General features: G+C 38.4%; 1 protein-coding gene across 2 annotated transcripts in view; it reads right to left on the minus strand.

Annotated features, from left to right (window-relative positions):
• The window catches only part of Mep1b (meprin A subunit beta), a 40,161-nt gene extending 16,437 nt beyond the window's left edge, over window positions 1-23,724 (minus strand). The window contains exons 1-9 of one of the 2 annotated variants that reach the window (XM_004853107.3): window positions 23,530-23,724; window positions 21,656-21,674; window positions 20,757-20,807; window positions 20,601-20,644; window positions 17,732-17,810; window positions 5,527-5,644; window positions 4,168-4,346; window positions 2,626-2,844; window positions 1,835-1,987 (exon numbers count right to left, since the gene is read on the minus strand). In XM_004853107.3, the coding sequence (XP_004853164.1) occupies window positions 1,835-1,987; window positions 2,626-2,844; window positions 4,168-4,346; window positions 5,527-5,644; window positions 17,732-17,810; window positions 20,601-20,644; window positions 20,757-20,807; window positions 21,656-21,674; window positions 23,530-23,592 (925 nt within the window). In that variant the 5' untranslated portion in view covers window positions 23,593-23,724. Of the gene's footprint in view, window positions 1-1,834; window positions 1,988-2,625; window positions 2,845-4,167; window positions 4,347-5,526; window positions 5,645-7,872; window positions 14,237-17,731; window positions 17,811-20,600; window positions 20,645-20,756; window positions 20,808-21,655; window positions 21,675-23,529 lie in introns of those variants that run through there. The other variant, XM_087193688.1, reaches the window with a different exon arrangement.
• Window positions 23,725-24,683: the final 959 nt, after the last annotated feature.

A 24,683-nucleotide genomic window follows, 5' to 3' on the forward strand; every position in this document is an offset into this window, starting at 1 on the left:
GAGGAGAAGTAAAACCAGTGAGCCAGGGCTGGGAAATCAGGCCCTTACTGATGTGCCCATTTAAAAAAGTACACTCTAAGTTCTTTGGCCTTAAGGAGAGAGAGAGAGAGAGAGAGAGAGAGAGAGTCAGAGAGAGAGAGTCAGAGAGAGAGAGACAGAGAGAGAGAAAGAGGACAGACTGTGGGAGGGAGAGAGGGAGGGAGGGAAGAAAAACAGGTGAGAAAGAAAATAATTAAACTTTCTGAAGATCTCAGAAGTACAGCAACCATCAAGTGAGGCCCACAGTTTAATGTTCAAAAAATGATATTCATAATGAGAAGTTTGGAAATCATAATAACTGGACTCAAGTTCAAAGGTTCCTCCAAGTACTCTGCTTCCATTATCTGCAATACTTGACCTTCTGAATCATCTCTAATAGAAGACAGAGTTAGCAAGTCTGGTAGGACTGTATACCCACTGCCTTTGCCTTACAGGTATTTGCTTAGTTCCCATGACATGCACGTGCTATGGTCTGAATACACCCCCAAGGCTCATGTGTTGGGAACAATTTTCAAATCCATCTGTTCATGGCACTTTGAGAGGTCATTAGGATCACAGGAAGTCATGCAAGCAGGGTCCCCATCGTGGCATTAGTGCCTTTATGAGAGGAAGAGAGACGGGAGCTAGCGTGCTCGCTCTGTCTCCCCATGGATGCGCTCTGCTACATTACAAGGCAGCAAGGCTCTCAGCAGACACCGGGCAGATGCCAGCACCATGCTCCTGACTTTGCTGCCCAGATCTATAAGAAATTATTTTCTTTTTTTTATAAGTTACCTAGTCTCCAGTACTCAGTTACAGTAAGAGAAAATAAACTCATCAAGGCATTTACGTACAATTCTAGCAGCAGGCAGTTTATGAAAGAAACAACACTAGGAATCCTTTCTCTTACTACAGATATTAGTGTCCAAAAACAGGAAGGAAGTACACTGCCCCCCAGGTGGAATAATTCTGTAGAACCCCAGTCTGCCTACTCCTTCCCTTCCTCCTTAACTACCTCCCTCTGGTCTATGTATGGTCACTGTCCACTATCTACATGGATTTAAAAACAAAAATAAAAGGAAAAGCACCTTAACCCCTATGTAGATCATCCAAGCTATCAAGCAATGGTTCTCAGTTTTAAAGTCCACTTTTTCCAATTTGCTGCCAGAAATGAGCAAATAAATAAGTTTGGTACTTATAGTAAAATGACTACTTAAAAATTAAAATGGAAAAAGATTATAATCTGAATAAAATTAAATAAACTGTACTTTCTTTTTTATTTTTTTGTTTCATTTTGTTTCTTTGTTTTTGGTACTGGGGATTGAACTCGGGACCTTGCTTTTGCAAGGCAGGCACCAGAACCACTGAGCTAAATCCCCAGCCTTTAAACTGTACTTCCTATCTTCATTTTAAGTATTTTTGTAACAGAAACATGTAATCATATCCAGCTACAGTTCTAGTAATGGGGTAATTCACAGCCCGGTGCTGTCCATTAGAAAGAGTCTCTGGTACTGTACAAGCTGCTCAAAAACACCAGTACGACCCGGAGACAAGTTCTCCTGGGAAGCACAGTCCTCTCTGGCTCTGAGCACACACTGGTAGAGTCCTCACAAAACACAGCTCTGAGTCATAGAAAAATATTCTTGAGGAGTAAAAGCAAAAAGATTAATGATGTCCTTACAACACACAAGGCTTATTCCTAATAGAAAATCATCAATAACTGATAAAAGTGAGAGACCAAATTCCAGTCTGTAGTAGCAAAGGGAAAGCCTGGAGCCCCTGATTATAATATCGAGAAGATTCTCCCTCCTGTTACCTTGGCACTGGCCCATGTTGGAATGATCATTCTCTGGCCCCCCAGGAATCTGGGAAACCCGTTGCCAGTCAACACTATCTCTTGAACTTTGGATCATACCACATACATTTTCCAGTTCAAAATTGCAAGAGTCCATAAAACTCAAGGAAGAAGCTACAAAAGCAAAAAAGCAATTATTAACACTTATACAACATGATAATCTAAGTAATAAATCTGAGTTTATCATACAAGTCTGAGGAATGCCACGTTGGCATTAAAGGGGACACCTCGTTAGTCCCGGGAGATGGTGACCTGAAGACCTCTCTTTTACTTCCGAAGTCCTATCAAGAGATTGATTCGTTCTGTGGATATGAATAAGCTGCTTGCACCAAGACATTTTCTCTTCTAATTAATATATTTGTAGAAACTTGAATCCATGCTCCCCCTTTTATTCAAGTCATTAAGCCACAACCCCAATTTTTTGACCCCATTTATATTACAACTATACCTTAATTTAGCTGAAAGAGGTTTGACTATCAAACTGGTCCATATTTGATTTACAACAGCTCACAAACCTACCCAGGGCATATTCCTACAAGGTTTCAAGGTTTTTTTAGGACTACAAGGACAGACCTTGTGAGAAGAAAAATGCTGTATCCAAGTCACAGATTGGGATCTAGGTGCTATTCTTTTGGTTTTTTTCCTAAAAATCAAATTTCCATAATCTCAGAAAACCCAAAACAGCACAGACCATCATTTTTTGCAACATGGCAGAGTGAAACACAAGTCATTTCAAAGAACTTGTCACATACTGCAGTTGTACAGTCGATTCAACTTTAAGACATCAGTGTCACTGAGATCCAACCGTTGGCCAATCACATCCTCGAAGTCGGAGACTCTTGTTACAATTGTTGGCTCTGTTCCATTTTGGAATGCGTTTTTACTATAGTGCATTACAGACATGTAATCATAGGGAACATTCAGGGAATCTGATTCTGTGTCATCATGGATGTTAAAATTGTGCTCTCTGCCTAAATGATATAAAAAATCTTTAATTACCTGATATTCATAAAATTCAGCTCATCTTACTCTAAACACTGATAACTTAGAAAGGGAGAACATAATAAGCTACAGCAAAGTTTGCTAAAGTTGATCTACTATATTTCAAATGTTTCATACATTCCTGTCTTTGAATATAAAATTCATGCTAAAATCATGATTCCAACAGTCTATTAAACATATTTCAGATTCCATTAAAGCCCAGAGTTGGAATATAAGCATTTGTTCTAGAGCTCTAAAAACTACCAATATAAAGGTAAATCCTAAAAAGTGGTGATAAGACATTCAGGGTCAGTGACCATTGATGATGGAAGTTTGAGGACATTCACAGCAGATGGAGATGAAAGTAAAAGACTCTGGGAGTGCTGGTGAGATGGAATCTGGAGATTATAATATAGACAAGAGCCATTAGAAAGGATTGATGTAGTCAGGGATTACTGGGTCACTGGAATATACATGGATACGTTTACATCATGGAGACTATGGTTAATAACAATGTATTATATATTTCAAAATTGCTATGAGAATAATTTCAAATGTCTCCCCTAAAAATGTGAAGTGAGGTGAAAGACATGCTAATTAGTTTTAATCATCCACATTATGTACATATATCAAAACACCACTTTGTAGCCCACATACATATAATTATGATTTATTAATCACACATATTCATTTTTTAAAACTAAAATGAATACATTCAGATAAGATACTTGGCCAATTAGCACCATACTAATGGGCAACTGATTGCAATTTGAAAACAGATGATTTTATGGGTATAATAAATAAATAAATATGGGCCTGATTTCCAAATTCTAGAGATGGGAGCAGAAGTTTCTACCAAAAATTGGACTTGGAGAATCATAAAACTGGAGTCATACCTTAAAATTCAACACTTTGATTGCCCTAGAAATCTTTTGGCAGTTATGCAGCAATGTAACTAACTATAAGTTTGATTTGCTTTAACCTAGGATTTCTTAAACTAATTTGACCATACACATCTTCCCACTGGACATCCATGCATGCATGTGCAACAGCACATTTTGGGAAACACTAGGTTCTCAAATTATGAGAAGCTCAAAGGCACAGTCGTAGGTCTGGGATAGTAGCACTCCAACAACTTTAAGGGGCTTCAGTTTATGCTGAGTTAGAGGATAAATGAAGTAAGACAGCAAAACATTGAGAGTTGTTCAGTTATTAACAATTATTAATTGGTGCAAATGGCAAGAGGGGACAAGTACTTACAAATTCAGTCTTTTTAACTAAAAATAATTTTTTAAAAACCAAGAGAACTATACCTGACAGGATTCTGTCCCAAACTATCCTGACATAGTCATCCCGATCAAAACGCGATTGCTCGTGCCAGAATCCCAGTGCATGGAGGAACTCGTGTTGCACTGTTGCTATTCTGTCACAGTTTGCACCGATGGAGAGCTCTTGCCTGCCAATGTGCCTGTTTCCTACGTAAGACCAGCACCTTGAGGAGGTTTGTGGAAAAGAGGAAGAGGGTGTTACAGTAGTGAACATCCTCACTGCATTGTTCATGTCAGAGCCCAACTAGACCCTTGCCCACACCTGGACACTGCACTTCTCTCCTAGCCCAGCTGAGGCAAGGAAAACCTTGCAGAGCAGGTGATCTTTGGAGAACTTGCCCTAACACCACACTGCATAGGAATAAGTCCTCCCCTAGTCAGCCTCCTCCTGGTTTTCCTTGGGCATTTTGAAGTCTTTGAGATCTTCCTCAATCTGCCTCTGCCCACTAAAATATTCTTATGGCTAAGAAAAACTATATCTAGCTACCTTACTCAGCAACAAAGAGAAAAGAAAGCTGTGGCCCCATCCTAAAGGCCAGGGCCTTGGGAAGCTTCTGTGATATAATTTCCCAGACACAGCAGTCTCCTGAGAACTCTTAGAAGACCACCCCTTCCCTGTAATCTCAGCACTCTGGGAGGCTGAGGCAGGAGGATGACAAGGTCAAGCCCAGTCTAGGCAACTTACCAAGCTACTGAGACCCTGACACACAGAAAGGGCAGGGGGTGGAGTGATGGCTGGAGAATGTAGCTTAGTGTGAAGACCCTGGGTTCAATACCCCATATCCCCCCCCCACACACACACACACACACACACGAAGAAGAGGAGAGGAAGGAGAAGGGGAAGGGGAAGGGGAAGGAGAGGGGGAAGAGGAAGAGGTAGTGGAAGAAGAAGAGGAGGAGGAGGAGAGGGAAGGAGGGAAAAGGGGAGGGGAGGGTGAGGGGAGGGGAAGAAGGTGACTAATCCTTTCTTATGGTTTAGATCTAGAATGTCCCTCAAAAGCCTCATGTTCAGAGGTGGGGCTTTTGGAAGGTGATTGGATCATGAGGTCGCTGTATCCATCATCCACAGCCAAATCTGCAGTTAGGAGGTGGGATCTGGTTGGAACAGGCAGGTCATTGGGTCCTGGAAGGGTATATTTTTGTCCACAGTGCCCGCCTGCACTCTTTCCGCTTCCTGGCTGCCATGGCTCCTCCACCTGAGTCCTTCCACCATGCTCCTTCTACCTTGGGACCAGCCAAGCATGGGCTGAAATGTGAGGCAAAATAAAGCCTTTCCCCTTCCATATGTGGGTGTGGGGTTGCGCCTCAGTGATGGGAGAGTGACTGAGATACTCTTGCACTTACCCACTTTCCTTGAACACTGATATATAGTTAGCTTCTCCAGCCCAAGGCTTGAAGTCAATGCATGTTTTTAGGCGATAACGTTCAAATGCATTGAGGATAACTCCTTTGGCATTTATTTCTAAGAGAAAAGAACAAAATACACTTACTAAAAAATCACCACTGGCCAATTCACCGAAATACAGGACATGCACTATATTGCTTATCACAAGTTAGTCCCTTCATGAATGTTTAATATAGTTTTATAAAATTTAGTAGCCAATACCAATCAAGTATTTGCACCCAGGCGTGGTGGTGCATGATTCTATTCCCAGCACTCTGATAGACTGAGGCAGGAAGACTGCATATTTGGACCCCACCTGGACAACATAGCAAGACCTTGTCTCAAAAGAAAAAAGAAAAAAAGGGCCAGGGACATAGCTCAGTGTGAAAGCCTGGGGTTCAATACCCAGTACTGCCAGAGGATGGGTGGGGAGTACTTCATTATTCCTCTGATCTCTTCTTTTGCCTCACATTCCTCTGAACCAGTGCACTACTGAACAATAAAAAGGGCATTTCTTTACCTCACAAAATATAAATGGTGGGTCACAGACAATCAAAATGAACAGTCATGGTCACATGCTTTATCCGAGAAGCTCCCATATGTAGTTAAAGCCTCACAGCAGGGCTTTTAATCTGAGGAGGTTGAAATGAGAGGACCCACAGATACCATGAAATGACATGCAAAGAAAATACATCTATCTATACCTCCAAAGTATATTTTTTAGAGAGAGCACTTGCTCAGAACCAAGATAGAATTAAGAATCATTGCTTTGGAGATAAAAAATGATGCTAACAGGTTGAATAGATATAGACCTCAAAGAAAGCAGAGGCTTAAGAAAACTACACTTTCCTATATTTTTAAAGAAAAAAAAAAGATTGGAAGGTAAGCTGAAAGAAGAAGCTGTAGCAGATGCTCAGGGAGAGATTGTCACAGATGAGATCAGAGACCAAAGAAGTGAAGGATGGTGATGGTCTGCCAGGAGGTGGAGACCTCAGGGCAGAGTGGGAATGCTTGGACTTTGGAGCCATGCACATTTCTCACCTTACTTTTGACCAAAACCTTTGCCAATTTAATTAATCTTTATAGCTGTGGTGTTATCATCAGTTAAGTGAGAGAATAAAATCAAGGGCATATTGTGAGAATAAGATAAGAAGGTAAAGCAAAGCTCCAAGTCAAAAGTCCATTTCTTCCCTCCTTTGGTATAGGGAAGGAGACATTGCCAAAACCACGGCAGTGGGTTCTGGCCTCCTGTGAGCCACCACAGCACAAGGTGAATTAAAGAAAAAAGACAGAAGGGCCTGACATTTACCTCAGCGCCATTGCACCTGTCTCGCAAGCACAATGTCCTGAGTTCAATCTCCAGTACCAAAAAAAATAAATAAATAAAATAAAGACAGGAAACTAGACTTATAGAGAAGCTGGGTCTTCAGACCTGATCAGTGCTGCTCTAGGCAACAAAGACAAAAGCCCCCAAGCACATCCAGTATTTATTGAATACAATTGTGGGAAGGAGGGAGTGGGGTATGCTTTGAAGGCATCTAGTGAAATACTGCCAAACACCTGGCATTATGGCACCAGGCAGGGCTGTTAGGAAGTAAGCATTGCTTATCTTGCCTAGATAGAACAAACAGGTACTAGCGCTGGGTGCAATTAGCAAGCAATCCATCGGGTCAGTGAGAAGCCATAATTTAGGGGAAAGGGTTTTAATTGGGTCACACTGGCCTGAACTGCACATAACTCAGCAGAGCCCTGCCACTTCACAGACCAGGGCCTAGGTTTCTGAGGCAGCCATTGAGGGAGGGGCTATGCTTGCCCAGTCCACCACTTGTGGCCATTTGAGTCATTTAGTGCTTCGGTCTGACCCCTAACATGAAACAATATAGCCAAATTATGGAAGGCAAGAAGCACACACCACTCATAGCCCAATAGTACTGGGCAGGGATGTCTGCTACACTTTGGTGAGCACCCATTGCATAAGCATTGGAGGAAGATGACACGGATGCCTCTATCCTGGCAGGACTGAAAAGAAGAACTCGATTTTCATCAGGAAGGCCCCCAAACCCATGGATCATGAGAACCACTCAAAGTTCAACCTGTTACAATACCACACAAATAATGCATGCTCTGTATATATCTTAGAAACAGGCATATAAACAAAAAGGAGGAAATTTTAAAATCTAATCACTGAAGAATATTCAATCACCCTTACCATATGTTTTACTTCTGAATATACATAGACATATATATTTATAAAAGTGAACTCACAGTCTTCCTATTTTATAAACTGTTTTTACTAAATAATATACCATTAAAATCTTCTCCAAGCACAGAGGAGGAGGTTTCCAGGCCACCATACCACCTCTCTCCACGCAGAGGAAGAGGCTTCTGGGCTGCCATGCCACTGATCCCAGTGCAGAGGAGGTGAGCCACGTGTGCACCAGCAGCACACACACACACACACTGCTGAAATGAGAAAACATGTAAACAAGTCTCAAAACCAGACTTCCAGATCACATACAGCAACCCCAAAGGGAAACGAGATAGAACAATCTGATACTCAACCACCTGGACTCCCTGAATTGGAAACAAAAGAGGATCTGGAAAAAATGAAATCAGAAATAATTTCTCAGATAACAGCAGAGATTGTGCTCATAGTGCAAGACATGATTAACAAATCTAGAGAGGAGCTAAGGAACATGATGGAATCCCAACATAAGAAACAAATGGAATCCATAAAACAGATCCAAACAGATTTCCAAGACATTAAAAACTCCATTGAAAGTCCACACAGCAGAATGAGCCAATGTGAGGACAGAATTTCAGATAGAGAAGATAAAATTGCAATTAGTGACCACGAAAAGAAAAATTGCTTTAAAATTGTAAGAGACCACAACAAATCAATCCAGCAGCTGCTAGATGATGCAAAGAAGAATAACATAAGACTGATTGGAGTCAATGAAGAAATAAGAGAGAGTGCAGATAACATAAAAAACTGTTCACAGAAGTAATAGCAGAAAACTTCCCAAGCAGGAGAAAAGAACTTGACATACAGATAAGTGAGGCATATAGGACTCCAACTAGCCTTCATCAAAATATTTAAACATAGGCATATAACAGTTAGGACTCCAGAAACCCAACAGAAGAACAAAGTTCTACAAGCACTTAGAGAAAAAAAAACAAATCACATACAAAGGAAAGCCCATCAGAATCACAGCAGACTTCTCAGCACAAACCCTCAAGTCAAGAAGAGCTTGGAGTGATGTATTCCAAGCCCTAAGGAAAACAGCCTCCAACTCAGATTGATGTACCCTGCAAAACTACCTTTCAAAATTGATGGAGAAATAAGATACTTTCATTTCAAAGAGCACCTTAGGAACTTCATGAATATCAAACCAGCACTCTAAAAACTTTTCAACAATATCCTAGGAAAAAACAACAGGATCACAACCCCAGGAAGCACAGAAGAATGAATCCATCAGGCATGACAAGAAATTAAAAGTAAAGGGGGAGAATCCAACAAAAAGAAAAAGTCATGACAATGATAAGTCAGTACCTATCAGTTATAACTATCGATGTTAATTGTCTCAATTCACCAATCAAAAGAAATAAATTGGCAGAATGGATCAAGAAGCAAGATCCAACAATATGCTGCATACAAGAGACACTCTTAACTCAAAAAGAAACTCATAGACTGAAAGTTAAAGGGTGGAAAACAATACTCAATGCGACAGGAACCTGAAAAAAATCATGAGTAGCTATCCTATTTGCAGATCAAGTGGATTTCAAACCAACACTGATTCAGAGAGACAAAGAAGGACACTACATCCTTGTAAAGGGAACAATCCAACAGGAAGAGAAGACAATCATAAATATATGTGCACCAAACACTAGTATACCCAACTATATAAAACAAATGCTAACAGACATGGAAAGTCATATATGCACTAATACAATAGTAGTGGGGGACCTCATACCCCACTATCACAAATAGATAGATCAACTAGACAAAAAATAAGTAATGAAATATTAGAACACAATCAAAATCTTGAACAAATGAACTTAACAGATGTTTACAGAGTGTTCCACCCCACAAAATCAGAATACACATTCTTTTCAGCTGCACACTGGTCGTTCTCCAAAATAGACCACATACTCACTCATAGAACATGTTTAAGTAAGTGCAAAGGAATTGACGTTATCCCCTGTATATTATTAAACCATAGTACAATGAAATTGGAGATCAATAGCAAAAGGAACCACAAAAATTTCATAAACACATGGAAATTGAACAACACACTTCTGAATAAACAATGAGTCACAGAGGAAATTAAAGAAGAAATCAGACAGTTCCTTCAATTAAATGACAATGACAATACAACATATCGGAATCTATGGGGTACAATGAAAGCAGTCTTAAGAGGGAAATTCATAGCAGTGAATACACATATTAGGAAAACAGAGTGAACCCAATTAAACAACTTGATGCTGAACCTCAAGTTTCTAGAAAAAGAAGATCAGGACAAACCCAAAGTTCATACAAGGGAGGAAATTATAAAGATCAGAGCAGAAATCAATTCAATGGAATAAGAGCATGATACAAAAAATTAATGAAGCCAAGAGTTGCCTCTTTCAAAAAATAAACAAAATTGACAAACCCTTAGCCAACCTTATCAGAAAAAGGAAAGAAAAGGCCCAAATCTATGCAATTAGAAATGAAAAGGGATGAAATTACAGGAGACCTAGCAGAAATCCAGAGAATCATCGATACCTACTTCCAGAACCTATACACCAATAAGATGGAAAACACAGAAGAAATGGACAGATTCCTAGATACATATGAATTACCAAAGTTGAACAAAGAAGGCCTAAAAATTCTAAACAACCCAATATCAGTCAATGAAATTGAAAACATAATTAAAACTTACCAACTAAGAAAAGCCCGGGTCCTGATGGCTTCACTGCTGAATTCTACAAGACATTTAGAGATGAAATACTGCCACTACGGTTTAAATTCTTCAGTGAAGTTCAAAGGGAAGCAATACTCCCCAAATTCACTGGGGAAGCAAGCATCACTTTGATCCCCAAAGCAGAGAAACACCCAACCGAAAAAGAGAATTATAGTCCAATCTCACTAATGAACATAGATGCAAAAATCCTTACTAAGATACTGGCAAATAGAATGCAGAAGATCATCATGAAGATCATACACCCTGACCAAGTGGAATTCATCCCAGGGATGCAGGGATGGTTCAACATACACAAATCAATCAGTGTAATACACTCTATCAATAGAGTCAAGGACAAAAACCATATGATCATCCCAATAGATGCAGAAAAGGCATTTGACAAAATCCAACATGCATTTATGATTAAAAACCCACAAAAACTTGGAATAGACGGTCTCTACCTAAAATCCTTCACACTAAAAATCTACTAAAATCAGGAACAAGACAAGGAATTATAATTTTGGAAACATTAGCCAAGGCAATTGGACAAGAGAAAGAAATAAAAGGAATAAAGATAGGAAATGAAGTCAATTTGTCATTATTTGCAGATGACATGATACTGTATATAGAAAACCCCAAGGACACCACGAAAAGTCTTCTAGACTTAATAACCAAATTCAGTAGAGTAGCTGGATACAAGGTCAACACACAAAAATCAATAGCTTTCCTTTACACGAACAACAGACTCACTGAGACAGAAATAGGGCAAACAATTCCTTTCACAGTAGCATCCAAAAAACAGAAATACCTAGGAATCAACCTAACAAAAGAAATCAAAGACCTCCTGTCTGAAAACTATAGCACTCTGAAAAGAGAGCTTGAAGATGATATCAGAAAATGGAAAGACATCTCCTGCTCCTGGGTAGGAAGGATCAATATAGTGAAAATGGCCATACTTCCAAAACTGCTAAATAGATTCAAGGCAATTCCAATTGAAATCCCAGCACTATACTTCACGGACCTTGAGAAAACAATCCAAAAATTCATTTGGAACAAGAAGAGACCTAGAATAGCAAAAGCAATTCTAGGCAACAGAGACATGGCAGGCGGTATCACAACCCCCAACTTGAAACTATACTACAAAGCTACTGTGATAAAAACAGCATGGTACTGGCAAAGAAACAGACCTGAGGACCAGTGAAACAGATTAAAGAATGCAGAAACAACTTCAGACGCACTCAGCCACCTCATCTTTGAGAGAGAAGCCAAACACCCTCCTGGAGGTAAGATCATCTCTTTAATAAATAGTGCTAGAGAAATTGGGTTTCAATTTGCCAAAGATTAAAACTAGACCTATATCTCTCACCATGCACTAAACTAAAATCAAAATGGATTAAAGATCTAAATACTAAAACGGAAACGCTAAATTGGCTGGAACAGAGGTTAGGTAGAACTCTGGAAGACATTGGTGTAGGAAAAGAATTTATGAACAAATCCTCAGTTGCCCATGAACTAGCACAAACAATCAACAAGTAGGATCTCTTCTTATTAAAAAGCTTCTGGGGCCAGGGATTTAACTCAGTGGTTCCCGCGCCTGCCTCACAAGTGCAAGGTCCCGAGTTTGATCCCAGGTACCAAAAAAAAAAAAAAAAAGCTTCTGCACAGCAAGAGAAACCACCGGCAGTGTGAAGAGACAACCCACAATGTGGGAAAAAACTTTCACCTGCTGCTCCTCAGAGAAAGGTCTACTACCTGGAATCTATAAAGAACTTTAAAAAAAATCAGACCTCCCAAATTTAAAGACCCAATCCAAAAATGGGCATCTGAAATGAACAGACATTTCTCAGACAAAGAAGTAGAAATATCAAATTAAACACATGAAAAAATGTTCAACATCGCTGGTCATTCGAGAGATGCAAATGAAAGCAACGCTGAGATTCCACCTCACTCCGGAAAGAATGGCTGCTATCATGAAATCAACCAATAACAAATGCTGGTGCAGCTGTGGGGAAAGAGGAACCCTGCTCCACTGCTGGTGGGAGTGTAGACTGGTGCAAGCACTGTGGAAATTAGTATGGAGATACCTCAAAGAACTAGGACTGGAAGTCCCATTTGATCCCGGTATTCCCCTGCTGGGGATCTTCCCTCAAGAATTAAAAGAATCATACCACAGTGATATATGTGCACCCATACTCATAGCAGCACAATTTGTAATAGCTAAAACTTGGAAGCAGCCCAGATGCCCATCAACTGGAGACTGGATAAAGAAAATGTGGTTTTTAATAAAATGGAGTACTACTCAGCCACAAAAATGAGAAATTAGAGACATTTATAGCTAAATCGATGCACATTGAGGCAATACTCTTAAGTGAAATAAATAGGACACACTTGTGTAAATACCAAATAGTTTCTCTAGTGTGAGAAACTGAAAGTGTAAATAAGCACTGAAAGGTATAATGGATAATGTGAAATGGGAAGAAAAGGGGCAAAGGGGAAGAGGTAGTGGGAAGGGTAGGGGAAAGGATAGAAGGGAATGGAATTAATATGAGAAAAGGAAAAAAGGGAAATAAAGTCTTTGTAAATAGGGATGGATGGAGGGGTTGAAGGGAGGGCAGGGGAAGGGGGAAAAATAAGAACCAAGTGAGATTATGTAAATGTGCAAATTTCCAATGATGAATGTCATTATACTGTATACCTAAAATGTACCAATAAAATAAAATTTAAAAAATATTTCTCCTTCATGACGTATTATTTTCACCATTTTAATGCCTGCATTAATGGCTATAACATGCCTAGATAACTCTTTGCTGCCAAATATTTAAATTGTTTCAAAAGTTCTAGGCTATAAATATCAAAGCTGTATCACTATTTCAGATTTAACACTTAAAATAGGGCGGGATGATACCAGTCACCACATCACTGGATTACAACAGAATGTAATTGGGGCATGGTAGTCTCAGCTTTTCATCAAAAGCTCAACAAAGAGAATTCCCATCTTGTGTTGAACTGTTTTGAAACTCAACTAAAGTAACACATGTGAAAGTGTTATAATTAGTACAGATCTCCAAGTATTCATTTACCATGTGCCTTTACTACCACAGGCCTTAATTTTGCAACTTAGATGCGGAAAAGCTTCACTTGCGATCATGTCATGAATCGCTTGGCTCCCAAAGGTGAGGAAAGTCCTTGGAAATCCTAGGATCTCAGCAACAAGCTCTGCAGGATGATTTCCCCTTTATTAGCTACTTTGGGTTCCTAGACCTTCACCTCCATGTTCATCCCCACTTCTTTACCTCCAGCCTTTCCTCCGTATCTTCTCCCTAAGTCTGGCACTGAGAAAGATCGTAACTTAAGGGAGTTACAACCACCTCCCAGATGATGCCTGGAGCTAAATCTGAGGCCTTACTGGCAGAATTTCTAGGTGAACCAACCAGAATCTGAGAACTACAGACCATCCAGAAATCATTTCCAGAAAGCCCTTCCCAGGGATTCAGGTTTGCTTCATGGTAGGCAGCTGTGCTCACCACTATACCACCAATGCATAGGTTTGCTTCATGGGAAAGTGTCCTCCTTTGGAAATTTCTTTTGTCTGAGTCATTAGAACATGGTATACATTTCTGAAATGTGAGGAAATACTTGACCTACTTTGAACACAGAAAATAAATTCAATTCTACACTATTACACAGAGGTATTTTCTGAATAAGAAAAATTCAAAATCACATAATTGAAGAAAGTGATCTACAAAACTTTGAAGTTTAATTCTATTATAAAGACTATAGTATGGAAAAATGCAATAGTATTAAGTGGAAAAAGGGAGAACAAAAAATTTAAAACATCATAGTTATAACTAAAAATGTGCACAATTTGGGTGGTAAGATCTAGGCTGTTTTTAAACTGTTGTATTCCACTCCTATATGTTTATCCATTTATATTTAAATATTTATTAACTGCCAGAGACCAGGCTAACCTTCAGATTTGCAATATGAAGAATAGTTCCTTTTCACAAGGCATTCATTATTTTGCTTATAATATTGCTTAAAAATAGGTAAATTTGTTGGGGATGTAGTTCCATGGTAGAACACTTGCGTAGCCATGACCAAGCTCTGAGTTCAATACTTAGTGCTGAAATCAATCCATCAATCAATAAAGTAAGACAGTCTGTTAATTAAATACAAAAACAGATAAAGCCAAGATAGCTTTGATTAAAATACATGGCAAAAATAACTTAAGAGGTCCAGTCAAATTAAAGCTCACTTACCTTTCATAAAATGTAGAATGCATTTTTTTTTCCAAATTCTTTTTTATTTTTTTCTGGTACCGGGGATCAAACTCAGGACCTTGTGCTTTCAACACAGGCAGTGGCACCACTGAGTTAAATCCCCAGCCCTAGGATACATTTTTTAAAAAGAAATATTTAGGGGTGGGGGATTTAGCTCAGTGGTTCAGCTGCCTGCCTCGCAAGCACAAAATCCCCCCCAAAAAATATATATATATATTTAAAAATTTAAAAACAAAAGTACTTTAAAATTTTTTAATTAGTCTATGTTTGCAGTACATAATGACCACATTATGTACACCACAGGGAGGTGGCACATGTACACAACACTTCTTAATATTTTGCTCCTCTCCTTCCTCCTTTTTCTCCCCCCTCCTCTATCTCTTGATCCTCTTCCCATTTAAGAAATATTTATCTTCCCACTTCCTATTATCTATCTTTTATTTTGTTCGTTATTAATATTTTGGGTTTCTCATATAAGAGAAACCATGTAATATTCAAGCTTTTGTATCTGATTTATGTCACTTAAATTATGGTCTCAAGGTGCCTACAATGACTCAAGTGTATTCTTCTTTATGGCAGAGTAGTACTTTAAAATGTTTTAATTAAAAGACTAAGCCAAAAAAATTCTTTTAAATCTTTCAAGTTCCCTTTGATTCCAAAAGTCAATAAATATCTTTCTTTCCTCATATTTCAAGAGCTCCTCAATACCTGTAGCTTCTCACCCTGTTTCTTATCCTTTTCTGGCTTTACCTATCATACTCTTGGTTTTTCACCTGTGCTTCACTCAGTAGGACCCAATTTTCTGCGGAGTACCAGTCATGTGCAAGGCACTGTGAAGGATGCTTATCCACACCCATGACTTCAACCATCCCTGGCACCCGAAAAGTTTCCAAATATTTCTCTCTTGAATTACCAGATCATCCATCAACACTTTGTTTGATATCTATCTCTACCACAATGACACGGATGCGATTTAAATTAGGCACACCAACCACTAATTTCCACCATGCACCTCTATTCCACCCTCTTTTAGGTGTATTTCCCGTTCTTGTTAAAGGACTACCATCCACCCAGTTGCCCAAGAACAGATTCTGAGTACTGGCATTTCTTTATTAGACCCATCTTCTTCTTCTTCTTCTTCTTCTCCTTCTCCTTCTCCTTCTCCTTCTCCTTCTTCTTCTTCTTCCTCTTCTCCTCCTCCTCTTCCTCTTCCTCTTCTCCTCTCCTCCTCCTTCTCCTCCTTCTTTTTTTTTTTGGTTCCGGAGATTGAACTCAGGACCTTGTGCCTGCGAGGCAGGGGGCGGAACCACTGAGCTAAATCCCTGGCCCCACCTTCTTTTTGACTTTTGCAGTCAATCACCAAATCTAACAATTGCTTCCCAAATCTTTTTCAGATTTACCCACTCTTGTTTATATCTCCTAAAAGAGTTTTGGTTCACAATCTCTTCATTCCTTTCCTGAATTTTTTCAACAGTCTTTTCTCATTGTTCACACTTGGGATCAAGCCTTGCACATGTTAGGCCAGCAGGCTAGCACTGAGCTCCATTCCCAGGCCTCTTCACTAGTCTTCTCACCAGACTCCTTACCATCTTTATGCCCCACAAATAGCAAATGTTCTCTACTCCAGTCAGAGTAATCATTACAATTATGAATGGCATTTATAACTCACTTCCACAATGAAACTTGGTGGCTCCCCACTACCGTCAGGCTGCAAACCAAGTTCCCTGACTTGGGAGAGTCAAGGTCTCCCCAGTCTGGAGCCCTCTTCCCTGCACAATGTCATTAGCTCCCACTCCCGATCTCAGTTCCAGGTAGGAGTTTTTCCCTTCTCCATGCCTTTGCACACTGCGGTCCATCCGCCCACAGCAGCCTTCTCTTGCCATCAAGGCCATGACAGCCCACACGGCACCTTTGTGCCCATTAGAAAGAGGCATTTCCTCTGGGCAGAGCCCTGGCTGGCCGGGAGAATGAACAGCAGGCTCATGTAAAGAGACAAATGCATTTCTTGATAAACAGAACGCAAACCTGATATGAGCCCCACTTGAGCCCCAGCCCAGGCATCTATATGGGGTACAACTTGCACAACCTTCCTGGGGCCCTGCTGCCTGATGTCTCCTGCGCCCTAATGCGTATGCTTTCCTGTCTGGGTTGAGTTAAACCCCCTCCAGGGCACTGTCATAGGTCTGTGAATGTATCACTAATCATAATATTTATTCCATTCTATTAAGATAAAAATTTGGTTTATCTGAATTTCCACTGTAAGGCTTGTTCATTAAGGAAACATCTTTTTGTCCCTAAACAAACTTCTCTCAAATAGCAATTTCCAAACTGATGTGAAATCATAGTTCTCAGTCATAGATAAAGTGAGGACCAGTTTAGAGTTTTTCATCACAATTAAATTTCTTTTATACAAAAATATGTACTTAATTTTTGATTAGATTCTTCAGGGTTTTCAACAATTTAATACCAATAATATTTATTTTATTAAAAATGATAAAATATAGAAGGATCCTCTTAAATTCGTGATTGGCAAAATAAAGTGTTGGTAAACAATTCTAGTCTCAAAAGATTGGTTTGGTTGCTTATTTTATGATTTTACTCATTTGTAAAATCTGAACTTATGGAAAACTGCAGCTTTAAAATAAAGAGTAGCTCCCTATTCTTTATACCCCTAGCATTCAGTACAAAGTAGCCTCTTGATAAATGTTCATTCAATTGATCCTTATATTGGTCAAAACACAGTAAATGTTCTGGCAGAGTCATTTAGGGTATTTTTGTTGTTCATTTTGTTATTTTTTAAAATAAATATACATAGTCACACAAAGGAGCAAAGAAACAAAACTTTAAATACCACACAAACCTACACATGTGAATAATAATATCATCATATTCTATGAGGAAGATACATTAGTTATAGACACTCCCAGGTGCATACTAACCCAAGCTGTCTTCTAGAACATATGGAATGGTATGAGGCCATCTATATTCTTCTCCAATGAGGGAATTTCTACCTTGTACCTGTCAAAAGTAAGTATGAAAGGGCTACTTAAATGAATTAGGCAAAAATAATCAAGAGTTAATCTAGAAATAAATGAAGTTTAAAGCTCTCCATGCTAGCCCAAATAGATTGTGTGTATCTCCACTTTTATCATAATATGACAGTGTCTAGGAAGAAATGACGGATTTCTTTTTTTTTCTTTTTTTTTCCCCCATTAACTTTATTGGTACATTTTAGGTATAAAATACAGTTACATTCATCATTGGGATCTTGTACCATTACATGAGTCTCTTGGTTCTTATTTTTTTCCCCCTTCCCTTGCCCTCCCCTCACCCCCTCCACCCTTCCCTATTTGCAAAGACTTTGTTTCCATTTTTTTCCTCTTCTCATATTTTTCCTTTCCCTTTTTTCCTTTCCCCTACCCCTCCCAATTCCCCTGCTCTTTTAGAGCTTTTCTTCCTATTACACAATATCAGTTACACATTTTTTAAATTACAATATTAGATCTAGGAGACATTACCACAGATTTTACAGAATTCAAAAGGATATAGAAAGCATGAAATGACTAATTTCTATCACTAATTTTATTGATAAAGTTGAAGAAGAAATAATACAAAATAAATGACTATTAGAAACTGACCTAAAAATATTGGTAGATTTTTTTTTAGAGATTAAAAATATACAAGAAAGAAGTAATAGCAAAGCCTCAAAAATCTGTATCCCACAATATCAGAAAAGTCCCACATGAGCTGGGCCAAAGTATTCCAAATGTTTAGAGGGATTTTAAATTTTAAAATAGAAAATTAATAATATTTTGTTAATGTATCCATCCAGTTAATAATAACTGAATGTTATTCCAGGGAACCAGTTTCCCTTGATAATAAATAAACCAGGGTTTATCTTTACTTTTCTTGTACCTAGAGGGGAAAAAAACAGTATGAAAGAAAACAAAGTTAAACAAGATGAATTTAAGGGTTGTGGAGGAAATTTTTTTAAAAAGGAGATGCGGACAAGTAGTTAATAAGTAAGGAGAGAGAGTAGATGATTTCAGAGAAGAGGAGGAGGCAAGTATTAAACCATGGAAGGCCTGGATGGTGTAACTGAATGCAATAGGAAGCTGCTAAAGAGGTCCAAGCCAGGAATAAAGTAGCGTTGCTGCCTATTTAAAAGATGAGTTTGCTGTGGGGGAGGGAGACAGTTACAAGGTAGAAAAGATTGTGGGAGGGCAGTAACTGAAGTAGGAAGGCAAATTAGAAGGCTATGAGAAAAATCTAGCAAGAAACTATGGGGCTTGCATTAGGCTGACAGAGTAAAGCAGACAACCTGGGGTGGATGTTGGAGATGAGGACAGAACTTACTGGCGGGGTGGGTGGGGAATGAGGAAAAGGGAAGAAAGGAAGGAGATCCTGAAGTTTCTATTTATTTAGTGGAGTCGGGTGAGAGACTGCTGATGACTTTACAAGAAGGAGAGGCAAGGGAGGAAGGTATTGGGGGAAGGACCAGAGGGTAGCTTAGGTGTGAGACACTTGTAGAGGTTTAGATGGGGCTGGTAAAGTGGTATTGGATGGACCCAACTGGAGCCCTGGGTAAGAGCAGCACTAGCATTCTCCTGATGTCACTGGAACAGAGATGACTCTTAAAACCCTGGCACAGGTGAGAGAATGCAGATGAAAGGAAAAACAGGCCCAGGACTAAGCAGACTCTAAGGACTGCAGCTCTGCTTGGGGGGGTGGTGAGAGCAGCACTTTGGATACAGAGGGATAAGGAAGTGACTCAGGAGTACGCCTGAGGGAAAAGCAGAATTTCACAGAAAAAAAGGGCAACTAGATAATCTCCAAGTCAAAAGGTTATGTACTTCAAATTATGGTGGATCTTGTCAAATTATTTTCTCTTATTTTCATAGATTCCCCAATATATAACATTTTATAAACATGCTCCTAAGCAAACACTCTCTTTCTCTCATCATTACCAAAGGGATAGTAAGGTGTTTTCATTTGTTTGTTTGTTTGTTTTTGTACCAGGGATCGAACTCCAGACCTTTTGCTTGCAAAATAGAGTGATAGTAAGTTTCTAAAGGTTTTTGACTCTGTAATAAATAAATAATAAATAAATAAAATTCCCCTAAATCGACATGTAAATCCACATATATGTTCATCTATGAGTCGTGATCAATAACAATCAGCACTCTTTATGAACCAGTGTGGAGGACCCTCCTTGCCAAGGCTATCTTTAGTGGAGTCAGGAGAAATCACAAAATCTATTTTTCATGACAAAAAGCCTGATTCATTGAAGATGTTTAAAAAGTCAGTTGAATTTTGATTCAACTAGATTGGATCAGTGAAGTTTTATTTTTAAATGAAAATGTTTCACATTGCTACAATAATGAAAATCAATCTGACCAATAAGATAAAGACATATGTCATGGGTGATGGTGGCTTTACTCACAGAAATCTGAGGAATGAGAGATGGAGACATCATACGAGTCTCTTGGAGGACAATGTATGCAGTGAGTAAATGAACCGCTGTGATTCTGTGCCCATAGAGATGGCTGTGCTTAACAGGTTCAAGCCAAGAAGAAAATCGTGTCATTGCTTATTTAAAAGATGCCTTTGCTATGAGGGATTGGGACAGGTACACGGTAGAAATGGCTGTGGGAAGACAATTGAAATAGACAAACTAGAAGGGTGTGAGAAAAATCTAGCAAGAAATTATAGGGCTTTAATTAGGTTGTCCAATCATTCTCAGCTACTCTGTATTTAGCTTTCAGGGATCACTAGAAGATCCTTCCTTCTTTCACTGTTGTAACTTACCCGATCAAGTCTGATGTCTCCCTGAAAAAGCTCCAGTCCCAAATCTAAGAGCAATGTGAAGACAAAAATTCATGTCAGTACATTGGATTCAAACTGTGCACATAACAGATGACGTTTAAAAAAGAAATCCACAAAAAAAGAAAGAAATCCACAAACCTTCATTGATATCAAATATATCCTGATCAATTCCAGCATCTATATCTTTGACTAAAAGAAAAAAGAAAAAAAAAACACATCAAACATTACATTAGGAAAGGAGAAAATCTTTATCAATTATATAATCACAAGTAAATGAGTTTGTTTTGCTTGTCTTCAGCATAGCTTGATTGATTCAGCATAGCTTGATTTATTAATTGATTGAGAACCTCCCACGGACCAGGCTAAGGACTAAAGAAAGGGTTTTTGTATATGTACCTTGTCCTATCCACAGTACTTAAATGTCACATGACTTCAGAAATAAGAAGCTGGTCACTTTGTGTATTATTAAGCTTAACTTGGAAGACCAGATTATATAACTAAACAAGAAATAAATGCTAAAAATTAGCCAAACAGCCCCATCTATTTACACGAGTAAATCCCCTGCTAGCAATGTACCTTGGAATTCTTGAGCATAATTCTCAAGTTAAACTAAAATTACTCTTTCAAGGTGTAAAAGAAGGTGGATAACATGGCCACATCCCTAAGTGTGTAACTGAGTAGGAACAGACTGTATTATCAGGGTCATCTGACTTCACATAAAATAGCCAAAACAATAATAGCAAGCCAGCCTGTATAGAATGTCTATGTCTCTGTCATTGTAGTTGGCCTTCCTTATGTCACCATATATTTTTATTCAGAGCATGTGGATGCTAGAACATAAAGAATAAAATGTCCTCTGATAAATAAAAAGAAACCAGCATTGAACCAAACTTAAATGCAATTTTTACATGTCAGTGCTACATATGCAATTATGCGTTATGCTTGGAGTTCAATATATTCCAAGTCCTTCTGTTGTTCCATTAGGCACGTAACCTCCTTTTACTATTAATTTAGAACAAAACTCAAAATAGACTCACCAAAATTTTCTGGAGTTGGCTGGGAAACAAACACATAAAAAAAGATATTATTATGATGCCCATGATATAATTGCATTCTTGGTTCCAATTTACAACTATACATTATTGTTGTCATTTATTCATTACTGTTACGTATTAATTTCTGGTATATACTCAAGACAACAAAGTTAGAGTCGAAGATGATGCTTTCACATCATCTTCTTGCTTCATATAGAAACTAAAACTGCCTGTTAAATAAATTTCAAGATAAAAGAAATGAGAAAACAACTTCAACAATTGAAAAGAATGAAGAGCACCATGAGGAACGTGATCATTGTGTACTAGAAACACGTACTACTAAAAAAAAAAAAAAAAAAAACAGGGAGCAGGAATTTAGCTCAGTGGTGCCGCCGCCTGCCTTGCAAGGTCCTGAGTTCGATCCCCAGTGCCCCAAAAAGAAAAAAAAACAGTAAAAAAAGAAAAGAAGAAAGAACATAAGACTCTAGCCCTCAAATTAGTGTTTACTTTAAACATAATCTTCTAAAGACTTTAGGTACAATGACCAGAAAATCTAAAAATGTATTCCCAGTGTTAAAATATTATTGTATTTGTAAAATTACTTTTAAATGAAATTGTATTTAATATCTCCTTAATCCCGTTTTATTTTCATGACTCTCCCCAATGCTCTGCTTTCAAAGACAATACCAAATATCTAAGAAAAAAACAATGAGTACATTATACACTTTAAAAAGTATTATTTTCTGAAAATAGAATGTCTACAAATGACCGACAAAATTCAGACTAAATACCCGGTGTAAAAACAACTGAGAAACATCAGCCCAAGAAATTTCTTAGTTAATATAATCTAATAAAAAACTTTATGGACCTGGTAGACTGTGGATGTGGGTTATATTACTGGTATCACCAACGAACAGTAATTTAGCTTACCTTCCTGGTATTTAAACTACATAAAATATGATCAATACCTACTTTTCATGAATATTATGAGGGTTATATGATATAATGTAAAAGCACATTGTAAAATTAACAGAAACACAAATACAAAGTACAATTATATTCAAATACAGCCTATACATCTACGGACAAAATCATTTGGAGCTTTTAACTAGATGTGAGAATGAATCAGTTATATGGTTAGCACTATTTTCAACATTAGCAAGGGCCTTGGTTGACTCATACTACAACCACACACAAGCGGACACTCACAGAAGAATGTAACATAGTTACCAAGTCTCTGTTCTTAATTACAGTTTTACATACCTTAGAAGGTATATCTTAATGGTAGCACTCTCACTTCTATTCATAGACTATCAGCTCAATATAATAACTGTTATTTTAAATCATCACTAAAGGTTTTCTCCCCAAGCCATTGGAAACTTCATTTAAAAGCCCTCATTGCTTTTTGGTATGAGCTATCTATCATTGTAGAAAGATTAGTCTAAACTGACAAAAACACAGAAGAGAAATCCTATGCTATACAACTTTATAAGTATTGACTGTGCCTTTGATATTTGTCAGTCTTTTCACTCATGTCTCAAGTTACCCTAGCAGCAATCTGTATTTCATTCGGCAATAAAAACAGAATGATTTTTAAAATCCTCATTTTCCATCTTATCAAAGGAAAATTTGTTCTACCACAATGAAACTGAAAGAAAAGCATAACTTTATGTCAATGTCTCTTATTCTCTCTCTGGTGAGGTTCCTTTTTACTCCCTGTATCCTGCCAGCCAGCCCCAACCACCAAAAAGGAAACTCATTTGAGATTAACATTTTCAAATACACCTTTTTAAAAAGTGACCTAACAGTTGTTCATGACTGATTGATGTCAACTGCTTCCAATAATTCTAGCTGTTTTCTGTACACTGTTTCCTTACCAAGCCGGAAACCCCGAGAAGGATGCCAAAGAGCAGAGACCAAGGCAGAGACCACGAGTCCATGCTGTAGCGTCCGGTTGAAAGTTGTAAACTATGACATTCAGAGCAGAGTTGACTTTTTAAAAGGCCAACATCATAACTTACAGCCTTTGATCTCAATGATCCATTTCTCAGCTCAGCTCTACTATAGCAACCTCCAATTGAGGAGTTAAAGTCCAGTCCTCCTCACACGCCTTTCTGGTGTTTGTTTGCTTTTTACCTGTGCCAACATCCAATAGCCAAGTGCTTGGGTAAGACCTGTTAATGAAATACATTCCCTAATGTATGTCTTCAAGTCCCCAAGACTACAAAATACCATTTGAGAAAGAGAAACTATCAGACTAATTTTTATTCTTATTTATGAAGCTCCTCCTACCCACATAGCCCTGTGCTGCATTCACATATCCAATTATGCCCATTGCTTTTTATCATTCCTTCAGTTAATAAAAATTTACTAAGTGCCTGCAATTTATTGAATTATAAAACTTATTAATGTGCCCAGAAATAGGCATATATGATATTCATGTGTAAAGTAGTAAAATAGTGACATATCTCACTCCTGAAAATTTTCATCAAATAATACAAATGGGAGTTAGGATAAAATGAGCAGGAATGATCACTGGTTTTCTAACAAAATAATATTCCCAATCCATTTCTTCATTCTTTCTCACTTTTTCCTTTGGAATAACTTCTTTATAGGAACAACATACTAACATTCCCCATGGCCTTACCTACCTGTCATACAGAATAATAACTTTGAAATGCTACTTTTCTCCCACAGTTTTTCCTTCCCCTCTCTGACTCGGTCTTCACTTCATTCTGTGCTAATAGAAAGGATACGAAAAGACATGTAGCACAGACAAAGGACTTGGGATGGTGTTTCCTGAATACCACAAGCAAGTCATCACTGCCCTCTGAGGGTAGGGCAAAGGCTAAGAGGCAAAGTTTGCAATGGTAGGCATGGATCAGCCCTTACTTGCCCCTGACAGTTGTACAGTTCAAAACTGAATGGGCCTATTTCCCGACTAGAGCCACAGGAAGCAACGTGACCCTACAAAAGAAAGCACATCTTAGGGGGAGAAGAATAGTTCCTATGAGACCAAACTGGCACAGAT

This window comes from Heterocephalus glaber, unplaced genomic scaffold, assembly GCF_053883595.1.
Source record: "Heterocephalus glaber isolate CG9 unplaced genomic scaffold, H.glaber_assembly_v1.0 deba00000331, whole genome shotgun sequence".
NCBI classification, from domain to species: domain Eukaryota; kingdom Metazoa; phylum Chordata; class Mammalia; order Rodentia; family Bathyergidae; genus Heterocephalus; species Heterocephalus glaber.